The sequence below is a fragment of the Stegostoma tigrinum genome, chromosome 5 (assembly GCF_030684315.1).
Source record: "Stegostoma tigrinum isolate sSteTig4 chromosome 5, sSteTig4.hap1, whole genome shotgun sequence".
NCBI classification, from domain to species: domain Eukaryota; kingdom Metazoa; phylum Chordata; class Chondrichthyes; order Orectolobiformes; family Stegostomatidae; genus Stegostoma; species Stegostoma tigrinum.
The window spans coordinates 126,847,002-126,866,569 of record NC_081358.1 but is presented as its reverse complement, the minus strand read 5'-3'; the positions used below and the strand labels follow the sequence as shown (position 1 = coordinate 126,866,569).

Genomic DNA, 19,568 nt, shown 5'->3' with positions numbered 1-19,568 from the left:
TCCCAGATAAAGTGCAGCTGGTTAAATGCTGGCTGTGGGCGAGTAGAGGAATGGACTAAATTGCATAACTGTCAACATATAAAAATTACTCAGAGGGAGTAAAGCTCCAATTACAGGGATAGCATTTTAGGAAGAATGTCAAGCCGTTGGAAAGGGTTGAGAGATGGAGAAACATCAATTCTCAAAATGTTTTAGTAGCACTAAAGAATATGCAGAGAATTGGGGTAGTCAGGAAATTTTGAATTTGAAGATGAGAATTTAAGAATAGGGCCCTGCAATTTCTTTCCTAAAGCTTACCAGCTTTTTCTTCTGTTTTAAGACATGATTTGGCCAATCTTTCGATCAGGACATAAGAACTAGGAGCAGAAATAGGTAGTTCAGCCCCTTGGGCATGCTCCATCTTTTAACCCATCATGGTTGATCTCTTCCCAAGGAAGAAGGATCATGCCAAGGGGAGGACAAAGCAACCATGGCTGAGAAGAGAAGTTAGGGGCTGCATAAAAGCAGAAGAAGAAGCAAACAATGCAGTGAAGATTTAGTGGGAAGTCAGAGGATTGGGAAGACTTTAAAACAAGCAGAGGACAACTAAAAACAGCAACAGGTTGGGGCAGAGGGTGCAGGGAGAAGATGAAAAGTGAGGATAAGTTACCTAGTAGAAGAAAAAAAGATTGTAAGAGTCTTTTTTTAGGTATCTGAAAGGTAAGAGAGAGACAAGTATGGACATTGGACAACTAGAAAATGAGGCTGGAGAAGTAGTAATGGGGAAAAAAGATATGGCAGAGGAACTGAATAGATACTTCTCACCCATTTTCACGGTGGAAGACACCAGCAGCGTGCCAGAACTTCGGGAGAGACAGAGGTGAGTGTAGTGGCCATCATGAGGCGAAGGTGCTGGAGCTGAAAGATCTGAAGGTGGATAAAACACCCAGAATAGATGGACTACACCCTGGAGCTCTGAAACAAAAAGCTGAGGAGATTGTGGAGACATTGGTGGTGATTTTTCAGGAATCACTGGAGTCAGGGAAGGTCCCAGAGGACTGGAAAATGGCTAATGTAACACCCTGTATAAAAAGGGAGGGAAGCAGGAGACAGGAAAGTATAGGCCAGCAAACTATAGGCCAATTTGCTTGACCTTGGTTGCCAGTAAGACTTCAGAAATTTTAGATTTGAATTAAGAATAGCATTGTGGAGTACTTGGAAGTGTGTAGTAATATAGGACTGAGACAGCATGGATTCAGCAAGGAGAGGTCATGCCTGACAAACCTGTTAGGATTCTTTGAGGTAATGAACAATGTGGGAAAGTGTGATGTAGTAAGAATAGAGGCATAAACTATTTTCTAAATGCTTCAAAAATCTGATGCACAAACAAACTTTGGAGTCCTTGTTCAAGATTGTCATAAGGTTAACATGCAGTTTCAGTCAGTAGTCAGGAAGGTAAATGCAATGTTAGCATTCATTGCAAGAAGGCTAGAATACAAGAGCAAGGATGTGCTCCAGACTCTGTATAAGGCTCTGGTCAGACCTTAATTTGGAATATTGTGAGCAGTTTTGGACGCCGTATGTCAGGAGGGATATTCTGGCATTGGAGGGGGTCCAGAGGACGTTTACAAGAATGATCACTGGGTTGGAGAGCTTGACATGTGGGGAGCAGTTGAGGAATTTGGGTCTGTACTCAATGAAGTTTAGAAGGATGAGAGGGTATCTGATTGAAACTTGCAAAGTACCGAGAGATCTAGATCGAGTGGACGTGGAGAGACTAGAATGCCAGAGCACATCTTCAGAGTGAAATGACGACTCTTCAGAACTGAGGTGAGGATAAATTTCTTCACGCAGAGGGTGGTGAATCTGTGGCGCTCACTGCCACAGAGGGCTGTGAAGGCCAAGTTCATGAGTCTATTAATAGATTCTTAATTGGTAAGGGGATCAAGGGCTATGGGGAGAAGGCAGGAGAATGGGGTAGAAAAACATGTCAGCTATGATCAAATGGTGTAGCAGACCTAATGGGCCAAATAGCAAACACACATATCTTACGGTCTTATGGCCAACTCCACTTTCCTGCATGCACCCGATATCTTTTTAATCCATTACTGATTAAAAAATGTCTGTCTGTCTCCTCCAATTTATACAGTGTTGAGGATTCACAGCATTCTGGGGTAGTGAATTCGAAAGATTCATGACCTTTTGAGAGAAGAAATTCCCCCTCATGTCTGTTTCAAATCTTCCTCCAATTCGCCTAAGACTATGCCCTATCATCTAGATTGAACATCCACTTTACTACTTTTTTAACCCCTTATCTGCTTCAATCAGTATTCCTGTCATCCTTCTCAACTCTAGTGAGTACAGACTTAACCGCTCCATTTCTTCTCATAAGAAAAACTTTCATGTCTGGAATTAATCTTGTGAGCTTTCTGTGACCTGTGTCTGATGCAGTTATATTCTCCCTAGTTTGAAGGGACCGAACAGGATGTGGTACTCCAGACAGGGTCTCACCAATGTTATGTGAAAAGACTAGTTAATCTACAATTCTTCTGTTTAGACAGAGATGGTAAATGTGAGGTTAAATAGAAGATTTCAAAATTTGGAGAGTTTTGAATAGCATAAATTCAGAGAAACTTTCTCACAGCTGGACAGTTAGGGAACAAGGATAAGATCTTTGACAACACGATTAGAGGGGAGATGAGGTGAGATTATCATATACAGCACATTGTCATGATCTGGAGCTCACTGCCTAAAAGGGCAGTTGAAACAGCTTCGAGGTTATATCTCACCAAATGATTGAATTTTTCCAAGTGGTGACCAAGTGTGTAAATAAGGGCAATGTATTTGTTGGAATCCACTTGGATTTCAGCAACGTTTTTGATAAGGCCCCATGTGGGAGACTGATAGCAAGGGTAAGAGCCTACAGGGTCCAAGGACATTTGACAAATTGGATGCAGAATAGGCTAAGTGGCACGTTGCAGGTGGTGATGGTCGAGGGGTGTTTATGTGACTGGAAACCCAGTGGGGTCTGTAGGGATCAGTGTTGTTGTTTGTGGTTTATGTAAATGATTTAGACTTGATTACGGGAGGGCTATTAAATAAGTTCACAGATGATACAAAAATTAATGAGACGTAAAAAGAGGCTAGCCTTAGATTGCAGAAGGATATAGACAGTCTGGTCAGATGAGCTGATCAATGACAAATGCAATTCAATCTGAATAAGTGTGAGGTGAAGCACTTGCACAAGAGAAACATAGCAAAGGAATACATGATGAATGGTAGAACTTTGGGAAGCACCAAGAATCAGAGGGATCTTGGTGTGCATGTGCACCAGTACCTTAAGGTGTCAGAACAGGTGGAGAAAGAGGTTAAGGCAGCATATGGGATCCTTGCTTTTATTAGCCGAGGGGCACAGTATTTAAAAACAGGGATGTTATGCTGAAACTGTATAAAAGAGGAGGAGACTGAGGGAAACATGATGGAGATGTTTAAAAATTATAAGGATTGCAGACAGTCTCGACAAAAAAGTAACTTTCGTCCTTGGTGGAGAAATCAGTGACCTGGGGCATAAATTTAAAGGAAGGGGCAGTAGATTTAGAAGAGATATGAGGAAAGAATTTCTTCACCCAGAGGGTGGTGGGAATCTGGAGCTCACTGCCTATAAGTCTGGGAGAGGCAGAAACCCTCATCACACTGAACAAATATTTAGATGTGCCAAGGCATACAAGGCTATGGGTCAAGTGCTGGAAAATGGAATAAGAATAGTTAGGTGGTTGTCTTTGACCAACACAGGCCTGATGGGCTGAAGGGCCTTTTTCAATGCTGCAGACATCTATGACTATAAGAATGACTTTCTGAAGGGAATTGGATATAATTGGAAAGAAAATAATTGGGACAAAGAACAGGGAAGTGAGATTAATTTCTTGGGCAATTAGGGATGGATGATAAATGCTGGTCTTGCCAATGTATGTGTCCACATCCCATAAATGATTGAAAGTAAATTTGGATAACTGTTGAAAAGGTCTGATTCATTGAGATGAAGAGTTTCCCCATCTATAATTCTAGATTTTAGTCACTTGCAGTGGTTGTATTTTGGCACAATGCCAATGTTTCTTTGAAGACACTCCTGTAAACTTGTGACTTATTTATGCTTATAATTGTGGTTTTAGGCCGTGGTGAAGGAGGATTTGCCTGGTCAAGCATTTGAGTTAAGAACCAAAAGTGATGACATTTTGTCCACGACAAATGGATTGAAAAGAACCTTCACAGGTGGAGTATTTAAGTTCAATTTAATATAGGTGTCCAGGGATCCCAGTGATAGTCAGATGTTAGGTATGCCATCACAAATTGTCAAACAAACAAAAGAATTAATGGAAAGATATACAAAATAAAAACAGTGGAATCTGATTGGGATTGCTTATCGACAGGTTAAATACCATAATAGTTGCATGAGCTACTTTATCGAGATAACAATGTTAGGAACACAAAATGTGATGTTTCGGGCCTAGACCCTTCATCAGAGAGGGGGATGGGGAGAGGGTTCTGGAATAAATAGGGAGAGAGGGGGAGGCAGATCGAAGATGGATTGAGGAGGAGATAGGTGGATTACAAGAGAGTTGCAGTGGGAGAGAGATCCCCTGAGGTTTGTCCAGAGGGAGCAGGGTAGCTTCTTCAGGTTAGGCATCCCTGGAAGAAGCTTCGCAGTGAGTTTAAAATTGTATCAGAGATAATGAGAACTGCAGCTTTATCGAGAATTGACTTGTACACCCAGGGCAGAATGTAATGCTCTTTCCTGAGGCATGTTTGGAAGTCAGGGCGGGGTCATTTAATCAAGTGGAATTGTGTAAGGTGGGGAGCCCAGCATATTCCTGCCTCCGGTCCAATTTAAACTCAGTGTGGGAAGACTTGTGGATGGCTTTCCCACACTACTGGCCATTTGTTTTGACATATAGCCCTGTCTTGTTTCACAGAATTGTCATGGTGAGGGAGGCCATTTGGCCCATGTGTTGGAGTCGGTTAGCTCAGTTGGCTGGTTTGTGATAACAGGATGGTCAACATCACGGATTTGATTCCTGCACCAACTGAGGTTACCAGGGAGGACTTACTGTCTTAATCTCTCCCCTTACATGAGCCATGGTCACCCTCAGTTAAACATACCACCGGTTGTGTCTCTCTCGCTTTTTCTCTCTCTGTCTCTCTCTCTCACGAGAGAGCAATACCACAGTGACATGACCTTTACAAGTGTGCACCAGCCCTCCATGCCAATCTCCTGCCTTTTTCCTTAAAGCTGTATTTTATTACTTTTTAAATAATCATCTCATGCCCTCTTGCATGTCTCAATTGAACATACCTGCACCACATTTCCAGGTAATGCATTCCATACCCTAATACTCACTGTATGAAAAAGATTTTTGTCACCTCACATTTGCTTCTTTTGCAAAATATTTTAAAACTGTGCCCTTTGATTCTCTATATGTTCATGAGTGAGACCAGTTTCTCCTCATCCGCACTGTCTAAACCCCTCATGAGTTTGAAAACGTCTGTCAAATCTTCTCTTCGCCGTTTTGTCTCCAAGGAAAACAGTCCCAAAGTCTCCAATCTGCCCTCATGACTGAAGTGGAACCATTCCCACAAACCACTTCAGCACTTGCACCATTGCATTCACAACTTTTCTATAGTATAGTGCCCAGAACATTTGCACAATCCTCCAGCTGAGGTTTAACCATTGTCTTCAGGTCATCATAATATCCCTGCTCATCCACTCCATGCCCCTATTTGTGAAGGCTTTTTGCTTACAGGATCCTGATGGGAGTGAGAGGCAATGGGCACAGGGCTGGGAGCTTTGGTGAAACACACTTAGTGCCTGACTGAGAGACCCAGCTTTGGGAAAGGAGAGCACACAGGGAGAGAACCAACTCCTCTTGCCCTCTTTCGCACACAACCCATTGCTTAAATTTCCATTCCCCCACTTAGCTGTGGCCTGGCATTCGTCACTGGTCTTGTGTTTCTGGTGGATGCAATAACTGTAGCTGCCATTATCCCTTTGGCAATGCCTGCAGTGAAGAGCTGTCAGCCTCCAATTAGCTGGTAGTTCCTGTGGATTTCAGTCCCAAGGGTCCATGGTTTGGGGAAGATCTGCTGCTGGCTACTCAGTACCTGATTGGTTCTTAACCTATTGTACAATTGCCAAAGGAATTGGGTCTCTAATGTTACCGGCTGTCTAGCAGGGAGCTCAGACTCCTGTCATCTGGCAAAAATACCACTTCCAAACTGTACTTCTGTCATCTATTAGTACAGACTTGATGGGCCCAAAGGACATCTACCTTACTGCATTAACAAACAATGTATGGCAAAATATTTTGAAAAATGATTCAGCCTGCTGCCATCTCGGGATCATCAAGTCTTTGCTTCTGTACAGAAAAATTAACTCTTGTTATTTTGCAGATGTTTCATCAACGCTTACAGATGCAACTAATCGCCTTGACACTGCAACACGTAAGAAGAACCAATTGCAGCTTGATCTTGCTTCACTTCAGACCAAAGTCAAACAAATAAATAGAGGTATGAATTCATGTCTTGTGTAAAAACTGGTTCAGATCAATGGACCAGATAAGCAGGAGGAAGCCATTCAGCCTCTCAAGCTTGTTCTGCCATTAAATTAGACCGTGGCTGATCTCCGCCTTAAATCTATTTATCTATCTTTGTTCTTGACCTGTAAGACCCTTTGCGATTCAGTTTCAGTTTTGATATTTTAAGTTGAGCCTCATCCTCAATTTTTTTTCTTGGAGGGACAGACTTCCATGTTTCTGCCAACCTCCATGTGAAGTGTTTCTTAACATCATCACTGAAAAGCCTAGATAATTTCAATGTTATTTCCACTTCTTCTGGACTCTCACCAGTTTCTTTGTAATTCCATCTCATATTCTGTATTCACTTCAAACTCTTCATTTGGATCACTGTTACTCTTCAGCACTTGGGCAAGTCTTGTCATTATTAGCTCTTGCTGAAGTTAAAATAAGCATTTTTCAATGTTTCCTTTCTTTCAGATGATGTTGGTGAGACTTTAGACATGGCAAAAGACGCAGCTAAAGAAGCAAATGATACTGCTAATAGGGTGATGTCTAAGCTGCAGCCAATAATTAATGATGTAGGAAACCTCAACAAGACATCAGAGAATATTGCAAACACTACAGCTATTAACATAGCTTTAAAGGAGGCTGAAAATTCAGGTAAGTAAAATGATTTCTATCAATGAGTAATGCTAACATATGAATTAGGGGCAGGAGTAGGTCATTCAGCCCCTCCAACCCTGCTCCATTATTCAATAAGAACATGGCCAATCTGATTGTCACCTCAAATCCACGTTTCCACCTAAAAACATTTCATCCCCTGCTTAACAAGAATCTACTTATCTCAACCTTAAAAAAACCAAAGATTCTGCTTCAACCATCTTTTCAGAGAGTTCCAAAGACTCATGACCGTCTGAAAGAAAAAAAATGCCAACCTCTGTTTTAAATGGTGACATCTGATTTTTGAAGAGTTACCACTAGTTCCATATTCTCCCCCAAGATAAAACATCCTTTCTTCATTTACCCTGTCGAGACTTCTCAAGATATTATGTGTTTCAATCAGTTGACCTCTTACTTTTCTAAACTCCAACTGATGGAAGCCTAGTAACATAGAAATAACTTGCTGTTTTCACTCAGCCTATGCCATCCAGTGACTCCAGTCTCAAACCAATGTGGTAGATTCCTTACGGTCTACCCTAACAAGTCACTCAGTCATATTAAACTGTAATTTTAAAGTAAACACTACATGTGTCGCAGCTGTTAAAGAAAACATTTGGGGATGGGCAATAAAAATTGGTCTATTTATACAGGGATTTCAGTAATGTACAATGTCTTTCTTTGAAAGAGTGCTGAGGAAATTTCATAGAATGGCACCAAGAATGAGGAAATGTTATTAATTTGGAGAGACTGGAAAGGTCGGATTGTTCTCCTTGGAATATAGGCAGATTTAATGAAAGCATTCAAAATTATAATATGGTAAAGGTATTTATACTTAAAGAAAGGTCAGTTGTCAGTTGCAGAGAGAATATAATAGAGCAGCAACAGACGACTCACCACTGACCCCACCTCTCAAAAGAAAAGCCTTCACCACCATTCAATACTGTTATGGCAGATTTTCTGCCTCAAATCAATGTTCCCACTCATTGTCTATATCCCTTGATTCCCCAAGAAATCATAAATCTGCCTCAGATACACTCAACAATAGAGCATCCACATTTCTCTTAGGGAGAGGACCAAAAATTTACAACCCTGTTAATAAAAACTAATCTAGATTCCTGAGCTGGGGAAACTCCTTAGTGATATTTAACAAAATGAATCAAGGGTGAGACAAGGAGAAACCTTTGTGTGGGTGTTATGGTTCGCAATGCGCTGCCTTGAGGGGCTTTATAAGTAAATTCTAATTTTCAAAGAGAATTGAATAAATGCTTTAAAGAGAGTAATTTATAGAGCTACCAAGAAAGAGCAGAAGGGAATGTGATAATTCTTTATCATTCTGAATACTGATGTGGTGGTATTTTCAGTAGCTAGACTAACAAATGTTTGAAGTAACCATTGAAAGTTAATGTTTGTTCTCTCACACAGTAAAAAATTTGACCAATACGCTACCAGGCCTTGTGAAGAAGCTAAAGGATTTAAGCCAAATACAACCTGTCAATAACATCTCCAAGAATATAGGCCGAATCAGGGAACTTATTGATCAGGCCAGGGAAGCTGCTAATAAGGTTTGTGTTATTAAATGGATTAAAAGTCAATGTTTTGGATACTCGTTTCAATTATCTCACAAATTAATCATAAACTGGAATTTTCTGCATTATGAAAGACACCTTAACATCTGAAGCTAATGACCATAAAGTTACATAGGAACAAGAGGAGATCATTTGGCTCAAGAAATCCCTAAGACCGAAGGTGGAGGAGAAGCAGAATTGTTCCAATTCTCTGGCTTACCACTAACCTTTGCCAGATTGTTTTTCTTTCACTTTGATACTATCCTTAACTCCTGTGGTTAACCATGTTTGGCTTATCCCCTTCCTAGAATTTTGAGAAGATTTGTAGCTGAGGTTGAGGTTCTGGATGTAAGTTTGCTCGCTGAGCTGGAAGGTTCGTTTTCAGATGTTTTGTCACCATTCTAGGTAACATCATCAGTGAGCCTCCAGTGGCGTTATGTCCCGCTTTTTATTTATGGGTTTAGGTTTCCTTGGGTTGGTGATGCCATTTCCTGTGTTGGTGATGTCATTTCCCATTCTTTTTCTCAGCAGGTGGTAGATGGGCTTCAAATCAATGTGTTTGTTGATGGAGTTCCAGTTGGAATGCCATGCTTCTAGGAATTCTCGTGCGTGTCTCTGTTTGGCTTCTCCTAGAATGGATGTGTTGTCCCAATCAAAGTGGAGTCCTTCCTTATCTGTATGTGAGGATACTAGTGATAGTGGGTGATGTCGTTTTGTGGCTAGTTGATGTTCATGTATCCTGGTGGCTAGCTTCCTGCCAGTTTGTCCAATGTAGTGTTTGTCACAATTCTTGCAAGGTATTTTGTAGATGACGTTCGTTTTATTTGTTGTCTGTATAGGGTCTTTTAAGTTCATTAGCTGCTGTTTTAGTGTGTTGGTGGGTTTGTGGGCTACCCTGATGCCAAGAGGTCCGAGTAGTCTGGCAGTCATTTCGGAAATGTCTTTGATGTAGGGGAGCGTGGTTATGGTTTCTGAGCCCGTTTTGTCTGTTTGTTTGGGTTTATTGCTGAGGTATCGGCGGACTGTGTTCATTGGGTATCCATTCTTTTTGAAGATGCTGTATAGGTGATTTTCCTCTGCTCTGCGTAGTTCCTCTGTGCTGCAGTGTGTGGTGGCTCGTTGGAATAATGTTCTAATGCAGCTTCGTTTGTGGGTGTTGGGATGGTTGCTCCTGTAGTTCAGTATTTGGTCCGTATGTGTTGTTTTCCTGTAGACGCTGGTTTGAAGTTCCCCATTGGCTGTTCGCTCGACTGTGACATCTAGGAATGGCAGTTTGGTGTTGTTTTCCTCCTCTTTTGTGAATGTTATGCCAGTAAGGGTATTATTGATGGTCTTGAAGGTTTCCTCTAATTTGTTTTGTTTAGTGATGACAAAGGTGTCATCCACGTAGCGGACCCAAAGTTTGGGTTGGATGATTGGCAGAGCTGTTTGTTTGAGTCTCTGCATTACTGCCTCTGCTAAGAACCCTGATATCGGAGATCCCATGGGTGTACCGTTGGTTTGTCTGTAGGTTTTGTTATTGAAAGTGAAGTGGGTGGTGAGGCATTGGTCCACTAGCTTGATGATGATGTCCTTGCTGATGAGGTTGGTGGTGTCTGGTGTATGTGTCTTCGGTTCTTCTAATAGTGTAGTTAGTGTTTCTTTGGCCAGGTTGATGTTGATGGATGTGAACAGGGCTGTTACGTCAAAGGAGACCATTATTTCATCCTCTTCTATCTTGGTGTCTTTTAGAAGAGGATGAAATGATGGTTTCCTTTGACATAACAGCCCTGTTCACATCCATCAACATCAACCTGGCCAAAGAAACACTAACTACACTATTAGAAGAACCGAAGACACATACACGAGACACCACCAACCTCATCAGCAAGGACATCATCATCAAGCTAGTGGACCAATGCCTTACCACCCACTTCACTTTCAATAACAAAACCTACAGACAAACCAACGGTACACCCATGGGATCTCCGATATCAGGGTTCTTAGCAGAGGCAGTAATGCAGAGACTCAAACAAACAGCTCTGCCAATCATCCAACCCAAACTTTGGGTCCGCTACGTGGATGACACCTTTGTCATCACTAAACAAAACAAATTAGAGGAAACCTTCAAGACCATCAATAATACCCTTACTGGCATAACATTCACAAAAGAGGAGGAAAACAACACCAAACTGCCATTCCTAGATGTCACAGTAGAGCGAACAGCCAATGGGGAACTTCAAACCAGCGTCTACAGGAAAACAACACACACGGACCAAATACTGAACTACAGGAGCAACCATCCCAACACCCACAAACGAAGCTGCATTAGAACATTATTCCAACGAGCCACCACACACTGCAGCACAGAGGAACTACGCAGAGCAGAGGAAAATCACCGATACAACGTATTCAAAAAGAATGGGTACCCTATGAACACAGTCCGCCGATTCCTCAGCAATAAACCCAAACAAACAGACAAAACGGGCTCAGAAACCATAACCACTCTCCCCTACATCAAAGACATTTCCGAAATGACTGCCAGACTACTCGGACCTCTTGGCATCAGGGTAGCCCACAAACCCACCAACACACTAAAACAGCAGCTAATGAACTTAAAAGACCCTATACAGACACAAAGCAAAACGAATGTCATTTACAAAATACCTTGCAAGAACTGTGACAAACACTACATTGGACAAACTGGCAGGAAGCTAGCCACCAGGATACATGAACATCAACTAGCCACAAAACGACATGACCCACTATCACTAGTATCCTTACATACAGATGAGGAAGGACACCACTTTGATTGGGACAACACATCCATCCTAGGAGAAGCCAAACAGAGACACGCACGAGAATTCCTAGAAGCATGGCATTCCAACCGGAACTCCATCAACAAACACATTGATTTGGAGCCAATCTACCATCCTCTGAGAAAGAGAACAGGAAATGACATCACCAACACAGGAAATGGCATCACCAACCCAAGGAAACCTAACCAGATAAATGGAAAGCGGGACATAACACCAGCACTTCACCAGAGGCTCACTGTTGATGTTACCTAGAATGGTGATGAAACGTTTGAAAACGAACCTTCCAGCTCAGCGAGCAAACTCACATCCACATCCTTCCTAGAATCATTCTTTCAGACTAGAATATAACTTTGTAGTAAGCCATGAACTATTTTCATAAATATCTGCCACAGATCTTCATTGTTTTTTCTGCTAAGCTCCATTCCTGATCCACTCCAGCTTGCTTTGTCTTCATCACTTTGTAATTATTCAAGCTAAGCACGGTTGTTTCAGACCTGATTCTTCCATCACAAACTGAATGCTAAATTCTACCCCAGTGTGGTGACTTTTTCCAAGGGGACCTCTAACTTGGACGTCATTTGTAAACCCTGCATCATTACACATGACCAGATCCAAAATAGCTTGATCACGGGTTGGATCCACAACATATTATTCTAGGAAACAATCCTGCATAGACTATGAATTTTTCCTCATGGCTTCCTCTGCCAATCTGACTATCCCAAATCTATGTGAAGATTAAAGTAACCAATTATTAACATAGTGCCTTTGTTACATGCCCTCGACATTTATTGATTCATTCTCTGCCCCACTGTACAGTTGCTGCAAGGGGGCCTATGGACTACTCCTAACAGTCTGTTCTTTCCCCTTTTTATTTCTTACCTCCACCATATGGAATATATGTCTATTCTAGCTTAACCTATTCTATTTAGTCTATTCTGCCATTCAATAGAATTTGGCTGATTTATACGTTTTACTTTCCTTGGTTTTATGACCGTGCTCTCACCGATGACATTTTTTAAATGCCTTGACTTACGCTGAAGAAGAATTGTCCCCGTGCCCTAGTTCAATATTTATCAAAATCACTTTTTTAAAAGTATTACCGTGTTATTATCATATTGCTGCTTTTGTGATCTTGTGGGGAAAATCAGCATTGCCTTTGAGTACCTTTCAAATATACTTTGGCTATGAAACACCTTGGACTTTCTGAGGTTGTGAAAGGCACTGCAGAAATGTTACGTACTTCCTTTTATATTGAATAGTTTTCTAAGACTTTTCCATTCCTCCTCTGTGGTTACAGATAAATGTGGCAATGAAATTCAACGGTGATTCTGGTGTTGAAGTACGTCTTCCTGATAATCTCGATCACTTAAAAGCTTACACATCTTTACTGCTATACCTCAAACGGCCAGAAGTCCTACCACCCCGAGGAGACGCTGGGAGGCGTAAGAGGCAGGATTCCCCAAACATGTTTGTTCTGTATCTGGGTAACAAAGATGTAAGTATTGTTCTTCGCACGGACTTTGGGAATATAGCAAAATTACAAGAAAGCAACATTCTAAGTTTGTTGTTGAATATTTTGTGCCAATTGTTTATTTTTCATACCAGACATCCAAAGATTATATGGGCATGGCATTGGAGGGTGAGAAACTTGTAACCATCTATAAACTAGCAAATGATGAAGTGAAAATAACCTCTGAGAAAACCGTCAATGATAAAAACTTCGACAATATCAAATTTGAAAGGTAAAATGTAGACTTAGTTCTTTCAAATTTTGCAAAATTACTGTTTGTTGTAATTTTTTCCTATATTACATGCATTTTGTGAAAACACCTGCAAAATATGTATTTCATACTTCATTTCTTTTGCCCAAATGACAAAAGAATATAATCTATATCGATGACTTGGATGAAGGGACAGAATGTACAGTTGTTAACTTTGCTAATGACTCAATATTAATAGCAAATGGGTGAATAAATTGTGACAAGACATAAATGAGCCTGTTAAGGTGTATAGGTCAGAAAGTGAGTGGATACAAATGGAGTGTAATTTTGGAAAATTTGAACTTGTCAATTTTAGCAAGAAAATAGAGAGAAACTCCAAAACTCTAAGATATTGAGAAATCTGGGTGTCATGGTACATGACTCACAAAGTTAGCATGCAGGCAGAGGTCTGGAAACCTTCACCTGAAAACCTCAGAACTTCAGGATTTTTGGACGAAGGAAATTTTCGGTTTTTGGATGTACTCAGTTTACCATGTAAGATCTTTTAATTATCATCTCACAACCAAAAGCAAAATATTCATTTAACTCTCAAACTCAACATACCCTAGTTTGTTGGGGAATGACTTCACACTATCTTTATCCAAAGCCTGATGGTATCTGCATTTATTATTCTTTGTTTCCATTTGTTGCTATACTTACTAGTAAGATCCATTCCAGCCCTCTAGGGAAAAACTTTCATTGTTGCCCAAATAGAACCAAACAGAACTGCAGACATGAGATAATGGGAACTGCAGATGCTGGAGAATTCCAAGATAATAAAATGTGAGGCTGGATGAACACAACAGGCCAAGCAGCATCTCAGGAGCACAAAAGCTGACGTTTCGGGCCTAGACCCTCTCTCTCTTTCTCTCTGATGAAGGGTCTAGCCCGAAACGTCAGCTTTTGTGCTCCTGCGATGCTGCTGGGCCTGCTGTGTTCATCCAGAACTGCAGACATGCTGAGTTTGGTTCTTTGGAGAAAAAATGCTTCACTTTTAGATCTGTTTGGGTCAAGTGAAGTTTTTCCCAAAGCACCCAAACTCTGAATGTCTACAGGTTTCATCAGATCCATTCTGGTCCATGTTCAACAAAACTTTTGGTGTTTAGGTCTTTTTGGACATGTGCATAAAGGATACCCAACCTGTTCAGCAAGTTTAAATTCCTTAGTTTTTCAAGAGTCCAAAACGTTTGAAAAAAACCTCAAGTATAAAGCCACTATTTAAGAAAGGGGTAACAGAAAGCACAATACAATAGACTAGATAGTTTAAAAATGTCATTATGAAATTGCTCGGATGCGATATTTAGAAAATCATAATACAATCAAGCAGAATCAATGTGGTTCTGTGAAAGGGAAATCTTATTAGAAGTAGAAGGTGGATAAAGGGTATCAACATTGATTTCTAAAAGACATACTGTAAGCTGTGATGCAAAATGAAATTTGCTGAAGATACAGTAAGAAAGCAAGTTTTGAGGAAGACACAAATAATCGACAACAGTTAAAGGTTGACCAAGTTGTGGGGGAGGAAATACCTCATTGCATATTACCAGGTAAAAGCAGTCAGTTTACTTTGATTTCAGAATGTAAATACACTCTATGAACTTGGGCTTTCAATTTGATTTCAATATTAAAATTGCTCATGATTAAATTTTACAAGATTCCATTATCCCTTGATCTACTTACTCTCTGTTCCACAGCATAACTGCACTTTGGGGCATTAAAACTACAAAATACAAATTACCAGTAACTTATTTTTCTTGCTATTTCCTACCTGTACCAAAACTGATTCTACATCTTAATTGTCAAAGCCAATATCTCACAACTGTATTGGTCTAATCCTTTATTCATAGGCTATCAATCTCATCTGACTTCACCAAGATTCTGAGGTTACTGTTCTCTCTCACAGAGGGATACCAATCACCTTGCCTCCTTTTTCTTTCTTCCCTTTTTTCAGAATGTCAAATATCCTTGAATATTTCTACTTGTGTTAACAGTTCATCCATCCTGTTATGACCACTGTTTACAATAAGATAAAAAGCCTTTAATTCTGTCTTCTTACCATTTTTTATTTCCCCTACTCTGATCCTATTTGCTGGTGCTTTGTTTTATGTTTGTCACAAAATTGCTACAGTGTGGAAACAGGCCATTCAGCCCAGCAAGTCCACACCAACCTTCTGAAGAGCATCTCTTTTTATCTGGCTGCCATTCCTGATTTTACAGCAATGCATTATTGCCTTATCCTTTCTTATTACCTCCTAAATCTCCCCTCATATGAACCCAACTCCACTATTTAGTTTAAAGGCCCCTCTACAACCCTAAAGTCATGATTCACCAGAACACTCATCCCAGCGCAGTTGAAGTGAAGTCCATCCAAATAGTACAGGCCCTGTGCTCCTGCTACTTGTGCCTGTTTACCACACCCATCTTTGAGTCTTGAGTTCAACTCCAATCTTATTACTGATTTGCTCTTGCTTAGGTAGTAATCCAGAGATTTATTTTATGATCAGATATGATCATTATTTATGAGACTAGTATTTATTGACAGATTTTTCAATTAAATGCTGTGTGTTAGATTTGATTCCATGTCTCGAAAGCATTAGTCTAGGCATTTACATTACTGATCCATAAAGCACTATACTCCATCCTCTGGACCTTTGTGCCAAACATTAATCAGAAATGGCCATATCAGAACAGGAGGAGGTAGTTCAGCCAAGGAGTCTACTGTGCCATTCTCAATCTACTAATCTAAAGTTAACATTTATAATTGGGCATCTCCATAGCAGTTCCATATTCCCAATAATGTCTGCATGAAGAAGTGCTTCCTGACATCAACCCTGAGCAGTTTGGCATCATGATGTTTTAGTAATACGCAGATATATTGAAATATGGATTTAAACTTTATACTTGATTCTTGAAACTCTATCATATGTACCTTTTGTGTCTTATTCTGAAACATGTTTGGATGGCTCTGTTTTATGTACCCATAATATCCAATGCAATGGTGTCACTTGTGCAGTTGATTTGATCGGAGGTTTGTAAGCTCCTCATATGAGATTGTGTATTTTATGAAAGCTGTTGTGTTTCAGGATCCTACAGTATGGCAGCCTAAACTACAGTCGAGTCAGTCCTAGTGAGGGGAAACTTGTTAACAGCGTCTCATCCCGAGGAATCGCAATTGGAGATGACTTGCTACTTAATCTTGATCCAAAGAATACAGTCTTCTATGTTGGAGGATATCCCCCCACCTTTGTGGTAAAAACACATCAACCACTACACAATCTTTATTTGAGGACAGGCAATATGGAACATCACTAGGTTCATTGCTTAGAATGACATTGAACTGTGTAGGATGTGCAGCACAAAAACAAACCATTCAACCAAAGTGAGATAACACGGTGTGAAGCTGGATGAACACAGCAGGCCAAGCAGCATCAGAGGAGCAGGAATGTTTGACGTTTCAGGGCGAGACCCTTCCTCTGATGCTGCTTAGCCTGCTGTGTTATCTCAGATTCTCCAGCATCGCAGTTCCTACTATCTCATTCAACCAATGCACTTGGTATCAGTGTTATGCTCCTCTCACCTTACTTCTTCACATCCCATCAACAAATGTCATTTCTTTTTCTCTCAGTGCACATTAAGCTTCTCCTAAACTGCTCTATTATAGTTGAATAGTCAATAACAAGGGGGCACACTTTTAAGATAAAAGTCAGACGGTTTAGAAGGGATTTGAGAAAAAGAAATTTCACCCAGGGCGTGATGGGAATTTGGAATGCACTGCCTGGGAGAGTAAATGAGGCAGCAAAACCTTACATCTTTAAAAAGTACTTGAATGAGCATTATGGGCTCATCCAAAGCTATGAGCTAAGTACTGGAAAATGGGACGAATGTAGATTTAAAGTAGATTTTTGAGGGTACAGACTCAATGGATCAAAGACCTCTTCTGTACTGTAAAATTCTATGCTTCACCTGCCATATTTCATAGAAGGTTCTTTATTCTTCAGGTAAAAGACCTTTTCCTGAATTGTTCATTGGACATATTTGTGACTCTCCCCTATTTGACAATGATTGAATTCAGAGACTTGTACATGCACAAGCATCCTCTTCATGTCAGTGCCTTGAGTCCATGCCAGTTTGATTCAATTTGTTCACGACTGATGTGTCTTAATTCCGTCTACCCACCTTAATTCCATAATCATTCTCCAACAAAAATCTATCAATTTCACTTTTGAAAACTGAAATCAACTGCAGCTTCTACAGTTTCTTTTGGATGAGAGTTCCAGTTTTCTGTTGTCATTTGTGTAAAGAAGTATTTCTTGACATCACTCCTGAAAGTCTTGGCTCTAATTTTAAGAATGTGTAGCCTTGTTCTGGACTCTCTTCCAGAAGAAGTAGAATAAAGAATGTTACAATTTGTTACAATTCTATAGGAATTTAGGGAGAGTGCACTCAGGACACTGCCTAAGTTTTGGTCCCCGTATTTAAGAAAGGATATACTTGCATTTAGAGGCACAGCAGCAAAGGTGCACTGCATTGAGATGAGAGAGAGGGTTGACTAATGATGAGAAGTTGAGTAAATTGAATCTATATTCTTTAGAAGATGAGAAGTAATCTCATTGAAACATGCAAGCTTGACAGGCCAGCCACTGAGGGGCTGTTTCTTTTGGCTGGTGAATCTAAAACACAAGGCCACAGCTTCAGGATAGGGAGCTGAGCTTTAGGACTTAGATGACACATTTCTTCACTCAGAGGGTGGTGACTCTTTGGAATTCTCCATCCCACAGGTCTGTATTTGAAACCAGGGCAGACAGATTTTTGGTCTGTTAGGAAATTGAAGGATAAATGGGAAAGTGAGTTGAATCATAAGATCAGCTCTAAACACATTGAATGACAAGCAGGAAGAATGTGCTAAATGGTTTTCTTCTGTTCTTATGTGTTCTTCTGTTTCTCTCTAAACAGCCTATCGAATTACTTAATCACCCATACCTCAATTAGGTCAATGCTTAATCTTTTATGCTCAATATCATAATTCAAACATTTTAGTTATTTCCATTTACATTCTGGTAAACTAGTTATGTACCTGCTTGCAGGGCAATACATCCATGAAGACATGATATCCAAGACTGATTGCAATTCTCTGGGTACAACCTAATCAGAGCTTTATTCAACTATAGAAAAACTTCCACCCTTATTTATTCTCATCACATCATGATTATCCAGCATTCATTGAAGATTTTAATTATTCAGTACTTCCAGTATAAATTCATTTTCTGAACTGATCATTCAAATTGAATCTGTTGTACTTTTTTAAATTAGGAAGTTTTAATTTCCACTGATTATACTGTGTCAAAACTAATAAATTGTGATCAGATATTCAGTATGTCCTTCCACCAATTTTGGTGTTATGGGGTTGGTAGAGGCTCAAATGGAGATTAACATTGTCCAGTTGGGCTGACTAGTCTGTAAATTCTAAGTGATTCATGTCACCATCAGGTAAACATCTAGGGAATGTCACATAAAGTATCTCTGATCATATAAAATCCATTTGATATACAAACTTATTTTAATTGTAAGTTTTTTTTCAGCCTCCAGTTGCCTTAAGGTACCCAAAGTATAAGGGGTGCATTGAACTTGGTGTCTTGAATGAGAAACTGATCAGTTTATACAACTTTGAACAAACATTCAACATCAATACGACTGAAGACCGACCATGTGAAAGGTATGGGACAGGTAGCACTGCGTGGTTCATCCTTGGACAAAATGTTTAAAACTTTTTTTACTGTGAAATCTTCCGTTTCTTTCAAGGACTTCATGGAACTGTCTCATATTTGTGACAGTTGTCCTGAACTATGGGTTTTTTTGCCTACATATGCATCGTCACGTTTGCACGTTCCCACATTTTGTGCAGAACATTCAGCTGCCCATCCACCCTCCAAACCTCAATGTGACTGTGGTCTCACGAACAGCACTCCCTGTAATTTTATATGTTCTGTTAGAATTGGTGATCCTGGTTTAATAACTCATCCAAAAAAGGGCACCTACGATGATGTAGCACTCCATCGGTAATGGTAATCATTAAGTCTGCATAAATTGCATGGCTACGTTTCTGAAGTGTAACTTGAATCTACAGACTTTGGAGTTTTCTGATTCAGGGGAAGAATACTGAGCTGCAGAAGGTTCTTGCCAGCAGTTGGGGACATCCTTTCTTGTTGCATGACAGGTGCCAGTTAATTTGGCTGTGAG

At 40.2% G+C, this 19,568-nt stretch overlaps 1 protein-coding gene and 1 long non-coding RNA gene across 2 annotated transcripts in view; one reads left to right on the top strand and one right to left on the bottom strand.

Annotated features, from left to right (window-relative positions):
• LOC132209596 (uncharacterized) overlaps window positions 1-19,568 on the bottom strand; it is a 134,112-nt gene that overhangs the window by 51,007 nt on the left and 63,537 nt on the right. The gene's annotated exons all lie outside the window — the stretch shown is intronic.
• Window positions 1-19,568, top strand: part of lama3 (laminin, alpha 3) — a 170,993-nt gene that overhangs the window by 104,139 nt on the left and 47,286 nt on the right. Inside the window, exons 34-41 of the mRNA XM_048528602.1 lie at window positions 4,149-4,248; window positions 6,424-6,540; window positions 7,026-7,208; window positions 8,631-8,770; window positions 12,869-13,066; window positions 13,177-13,313; window positions 16,415-16,580; window positions 18,911-19,044. Of these exons, the coding sequence (XP_048384559.1) occupies window positions 4,149-4,248; window positions 6,424-6,540; window positions 7,026-7,208; window positions 8,631-8,770; window positions 12,869-13,066; window positions 13,177-13,313; window positions 16,415-16,580; window positions 18,911-19,044 (1,175 nt within the window). The remainder of the gene's footprint in view (window positions 1-4,148; window positions 4,249-6,423; window positions 6,541-7,025; window positions 7,209-8,630; window positions 8,771-12,868; window positions 13,067-13,176; window positions 13,314-16,414; window positions 16,581-18,910; window positions 19,045-19,568) is intronic.